At 37.3% G+C, this 5,671-nt stretch overlaps 1 protein-coding gene across 1 annotated transcript; it reads left to right on the forward strand.

Annotated features, from left to right (window-relative positions):
* The first annotated feature begins 1,401 nt into the window (after positions 1–1,401).
* Positions 1,402–5,146, forward strand: si:ch211-198o12.4 (uncharacterized protein LOC555550 homolog). Its single transcript, XM_043246220.1, has 8 exons — positions 1,402–1,777; positions 1,860–1,972; positions 2,344–2,444; positions 2,527–2,639; positions 3,375–3,487; positions 3,560–3,746; positions 4,102–4,190; positions 4,703–5,146. Exons 1-8 carry the CDS (start codon positions 1,411–1,413, stop codon positions 4,841–4,843), a joined length of 1,224 nt encoding a protein of 407 aa, XP_043102155.1. The 5' UTR covers positions 1,402–1,410; the 3' UTR covers positions 4,844–5,146.
* Positions 5,147–5,671: the final 525 nt, after the last annotated feature.

The following is a 5,671-nucleotide window of genomic DNA, read 5'->3' on the forward strand; positions in this document are numbered from 1 at the left end:
GAGTCCGTTATAGCTCGAGTCAGCGGCGCGACGAGAAACCCGGAATGGAGGCAGTTATATCTCGAGTCAACGGGGCGGCGAGAAACCCGGACTGGAGTCAGTTATAGCTCGAGACAGCGGATCAACTGAAAACCCGGACTGGAGTTAGTTATAGCTCGAGTCAGCGGAGCGGCGAGAAACACGGACTGGAGTTTACATTCCATGTGTGAAACTTTTGATCTTCGTAATTATCGCTGCTATTTTCTATCCAAGTACTAACCTTAAATATTCTGAATCTTTGTTTTGATATTATTATTTTATTTTGTATTATATTTGTTTGTATTATACATTTATATATTATAAATGTTTCTAAAACCCCAAGGACGTGTTGTAAACTTCACAAACGATTCTTAACAGTAACAGTTCAAATGTATGAAAAATTGTAGTTTGATTTTACATTTTAGAGACTTAATATGAAAAAACAAAAACAGCCATTATTACAGCTGAACTGTAGCAAAAAGTAGACATGATGTGTGCACGTAAATATATAAATGCCCACAAAATGTTATGTAAAGTTAGACTAAATGAGAGAAACCAGTGGTGTTGGAAGGGGGATCTTTTTGAAGATGGACCACTCATAAATAAAATGTTATATGCACTTATTTTGAGTGGCGTGTTCTGGTATTGTTTTGGAAACAAAACATTATCGTCTCCGAACTGCAAATGGTTCGTTTTGCTTGTGCATTTTTGTTGTTTCAATTTTAAAAAGATCATATTTAAATGCTTAAGAGATCTCCGAGATGCTGCTTTATTGAACATGGCGCATAGTGACTAATTTACTATGTTTCGTCCGCTGTCATTATGCTTTATTTGATCTTTGATTCCCTTCTTACGCCGTGCTCCGGGGTTTGATTAGCCGTTTGTGCGCATGCGCACTTTTCAAAAACAGAAAGGACGCGCAAAAATACATAATTAAAACGCTTTTTGAATTTAGACAGTAATTCACGTTAGCTTGCTTCTTGCGCATTAATGTGTGCATTTATTTATTAAAGCCTGTAACAAGAAACTGCACCACACGTCCAAAGCCGTAGTTCCAACCAAGTACGCAGCCGTTTAATAGTGTGACACCGGTTGCAAAACATATAATAAGAGTCTACAGATTCACCCATTTATATTTCTGCTATAGCATACGCCCAAAATCATTCACAAATCCGTGCGCTGAGATTCACGCGCACATTCAAGATTCATCTGCTGCTATAAACCAATGAAATCAGCCGTTGCGTAGCCCCGCCCACTCGGCGTAATAACAGCCTTATGACGCGCGGTTCTATTTAGAATTATTGTTGATCAGAAATTAACAGCCATTTCGAAGCTTTCAAAAGCCTTTATTCACACATTTTTACATTGTATCTGCAGCCTGCAAGGTTGAAGATGCATTGCCGGAGAATTTCAAATCTGCCATTTTTGTATAAACCCGATGCCATTCATGAATCCACCACCAAGAGCCACTTCAGACTCACTGAGAGCAGCTCCATCCCTGTCGTTCAGCCTAAGACAACCAACCTCACAACACACAGGACAAACTTTAAAATGACCTCCGGGGACAAGAGTGGAGACTTTGTGACCACTCATTCTGATTTCAAGCCCCTGCCTATATCCAAAGCCAAACTTGTTCGACCGGTCACCAAAGTCAGAATTAGGGTGCCGGAGGAAAAATATCCAGAGCCGACATACAGATCCAGTTACACCAAACATGAGGTGTCTCCAATCCTCTACGCAAAAGAACCAGGGAGCCCAGGTCAGTATACTGCACGCTCATATTGACCTTTTTGTTTTTTGCCATTTTTTAAATGGACGGTGTTTTATTTTTCGTGAATCAGGTGTTGGATCAAGTCTAAGGCAGGAGAAAAAGAACAGATATGACTGTAGTTATCGAGAGCAGTTCTTGTACCGCGGGTGTCCTCCTCTTTCTCCTCTGGACAGCACAGAGAAGGTAAAGTTGTGTGTAATGCATTCACAAGTGAATTAATTACTGTAACTGAATGCCTTTATAAGGGATACTCCTTATTTTGTCTGCAATTTGAATTACTTTAAAATAATGCTTGCTTCTGATGTAATTGCACTAAATACCGTGTAGAAACAATTATGTGACTATATATAGCAATAGTGGATTTAACATCAAGATGCAATGCTAAAATGTATGTTTTTAATGTCTTTAATTTACGCATTCGTGTTATTTGTTTGAAAGAATAAAAAGAGCAGTTTTGCACAGCAATTAGCTGGTATTTAATTGTTTTGCAAGAGCAATCATTCGGAGGAGTCATTAAAGTTGCAGATCAGTAACATGGTTTTTATTTCATTCAGCAACGGGTTCAGCATTCAGCTGTACCGATGGGAGATCGAGGTAAAATACAAGACAAGCAAACTACTTATTCCAGCTTTTCCAGACAGTCAGGTGACCGCAGGTACTGACCGACACGAAACACGCACATTTGTGTCTTCATAGATAAATCAAGCTCTGAAAAGAATCTTTTCATTTTTTAACAGCCCCGGAAGCCTGCTTTACAAGAGAAAGAAGACTCAGCCTTTCAAGCTTCGGGAAGTCCGTGATGACGAATGGACTACAGCGTCTTCTGAGGAGTTTCCTTCACACGAATGCGGTTCGTACAATCATTTTTCGTTATGCCATAGAAAAAGTGCAGTATTTGAACACATCACGTTGTATTTTTACTACAAAACCCAGTTTTTTCATGCACCTGTCAAATCAGAAATTGAGATTTTGGGCTATTTTAGTTTCTTTCATAGCACTTCATCTATTTGTATAAATAGATTTCAGTTAGAAAACATATTTTTAAAGGCTGTTTTCTCCAAATGAGTTTTTTTCTCCTACACTGAGCCATACATTTCCACTTCAGTTAACACAAACACCAAACTTTACATTTTTATTTCTGTCTATATCCTGAAGTTTTTTTAACAGAGGGACTGGTTCGTATATAGTGTGCTTGATAATTGTTTTCTGTCTATTCTAAGTATTTTCTGAATTACGGAGAGACTAAAAACTCTGTAAAAACTTTTGACTCTAATACGTCAAAAAATTAAATGCAAATTTTGAAACTGAATTAATCTAATGCTTAGATTTTAGTTTTAAAAATGGATGCAAAAATCTGTGAAATAATGCATAATTTGCATATTTAAACTTCATATTTTAGAAAACTTAAAAATACAAAAAATGTTTGCAATTATCAGTGTAATCAATCAACGACGGGTTAATTTTTTTTACCCCATTCACCTCACCTTAAAATAGTCAGAAGCATATTCAAATCTGTATAGCTGCCTTTATATTTTAGAAAGGAGTTCATAGTTTTCTAAAAAAATGTTTTTTATGTTTTTACCAGGCCCGGTTCGCCTGGAGCGGAGATGCCCGACTCTCAGCTCTGTGTTCAAAGGAGAGAAGCTAACAGGCGACCAGGACAAAGTGTCAACAACAAACCAGTCCTTCCTCTCAGAGGTGTGTGACCGGCTGCACTCTGGCCTGCATTTCAATAACACAAAGTGAGTCGTTTCTAACTTGTTTTATCAGATGAACCGCTCTGAGTTCCCAGTGCATGTGGACGGACCCAGTATCAGGACACTGAGCAGTGTTACGTTCGGGAGGCCTGATCTGGCTGGAAAATACTACAGCACAACATCACAGGAGCAGTTCCCGTCAAAAACAGCGCTCCGTCTCAAGCCGGCGCTTTTCCCACCCAGCCACATCCTCGAGCAAGGTAGCGAGATTACTAACCTGTATTTTCACAATAATTACCTACGGCTGCGTCACATTAACCTCACGCTGTTAAAAAGTGTATATGGGCAGAGTTTTACTTGATCTGTCCCTAAATTATATTATTTACTGATGTGACGGATGCTGCCAGGTTGGTTCAGTCATATGAAATGATGTTTTTTTAGTACAATTTCACTTAAATTTTACTACATAGGTTACTTAACTTAAAAGTACACTAAACATACATAAAAATACTCTATGTAATATTGTACTAGTATGCCTGCAAATAAGCAACTAATAGGCGTGACGATAAAATAAAGTATTACCGTTATTATCTAATAACCTACTTGTATTTTTAGAGTTGGATCAGATGCTTACAACCATGCAAAAAGATTTTGTCCCCCTGAACTCCAGAAGACAGGAACTGAGCCCTAGTCAGCTTCAGCAGGTGAAAGTTTACATTTATTATCCAGTCCATGAGAAGTAATACTATTATATTTTAATTTATAATTCTATTTTTATTACACCGTTCCCATGCAAATGTGTTTAAAACCATAATAGTAGTGGACAAGTAGTTTAATTAAAAGTAGTGCTGTCAAACAAATAATCACGATTAATCGTTTACATAATATATTTGTGTATTATGTGTATATTTATTATAAATACACACACATACTACTATATATATATATATATATATATATATATATATATATATATATATGAAAATATTTACATGCCTATATTTATAGTCATATAAATTATATTATAAATATATTTAATATATAAACATAACAGATTTTTCTAAAATACATACACATGCACGTGTGTGCATTTATATATATGTAAAAAACTATATTTGGTATGTAATAATTTGACGGCACAATTCAAGTGTCCATTAAATTGCAATGATTATGCCGACAGCTATTTCTGAGCTGACCCCAGCTGATCTCTTACTAGGTTAAAGACAGTCACATCAGGCCCCTGCGCAGCAAACATGACTTCAGGACGACTCACAATGAAACATATGTGTCTCAACCCCACTGCAAGGCGTCCCAGGACAACCTACCCCTCAGAAATGTCAGCCATATGCCATTTTAAAAAAAAAACCCAACAACTTCCAAATCTCAGAAAAGCTTTGCACTCTAAACAAATGGGGAGTTTCTGTTTTTAGGTGTTCGTCTTTAAACATAATTGAACTCGGCCCTGCACATTACACATGAGGGCCGAAAGACTTTAATAGTTTAAGACATTAATAATAGCCATCTTCTACCTACAGTAGTATGTGGCCACATATTATTTGTGACAGCAGTATTATTATTTTTTTCATGCCATTTACAGAAAAACAAGGATTTTGTTTCGAGTGCAGACTTTTGTTTTTGACATTACGCAATAAAATGAGACTTCAAGCATATTTCGAAGCAAGGTTTTTGTCTGTGTGTGGCATGTGGGAAGAGCAGAATTCTGCACGTAAATGTTATTACCGCAATGATGCGGGTAAATTGAAGAATTGAAGAATTACATAAAAAACTAGGCCTACATCATTCTTTACAATTCTTCGTAGCAGTTGCATCACAAGACTCAAGGTCAGCGTTGAGACTCAAGGTCAAGCCCACAAGGGCAGTAGTATCGGACCCAAATGAAACGCTCTAGGCAGAACTCCAGACAACGTAGATTTAATAAAAAACCTCTGCAAAAACAGAGCAAAGGTAACAGAGCAAATATTAGGAACAGACACTTGAACAAAAAATAAAAACTCCACGAGGGGAGAAAACAAAACCAGTGAATTGCACAAAGAAAACTCCACGAACACCTTAGTTGAGGTAGCTTGAAAGGACTAGGTGACAAAAGGCAGGAACTCACAGCCAAGACTCAAAAAGGACAAGGAGAATAATCACAACTTAAATACCCAATGGGAAACAAGGCACA

This window comes from Puntigrus tetrazona, chromosome 8 (genome assembly GCF_018831695.1).
Source record: "Puntigrus tetrazona isolate hp1 chromosome 8, ASM1883169v1, whole genome shotgun sequence".
Classification (NCBI taxonomy): domain Eukaryota; kingdom Metazoa; phylum Chordata; class Actinopteri; order Cypriniformes; family Cyprinidae; genus Puntigrus; species Puntigrus tetrazona.

Bases quoted from the DNA above. Each gene is read 5' to 3' on its own strand.
- si:ch211-198o12.4 (XM_043246220.1), top strand. From the start codon at position 1,411: ATGCATTGCCGGAGAATTTCAAATCTGCCATTTTTGTATAAACCCGAT. The intron at 1,778-1,859 runs GTCAGTATACTG...TTCGTGAATCAG, and splicing joins AAAAGAACCAGGGAGCCCAG to GTGTTGGATCAAGTCTAAGG. The intron at 1,973-2,343 runs GTAAAGTTGTGT...TATTTCATTCAG, and splicing joins CTCTGGACAGCACAGAGAAG to CAACGGGTTCAGCATTCAGC.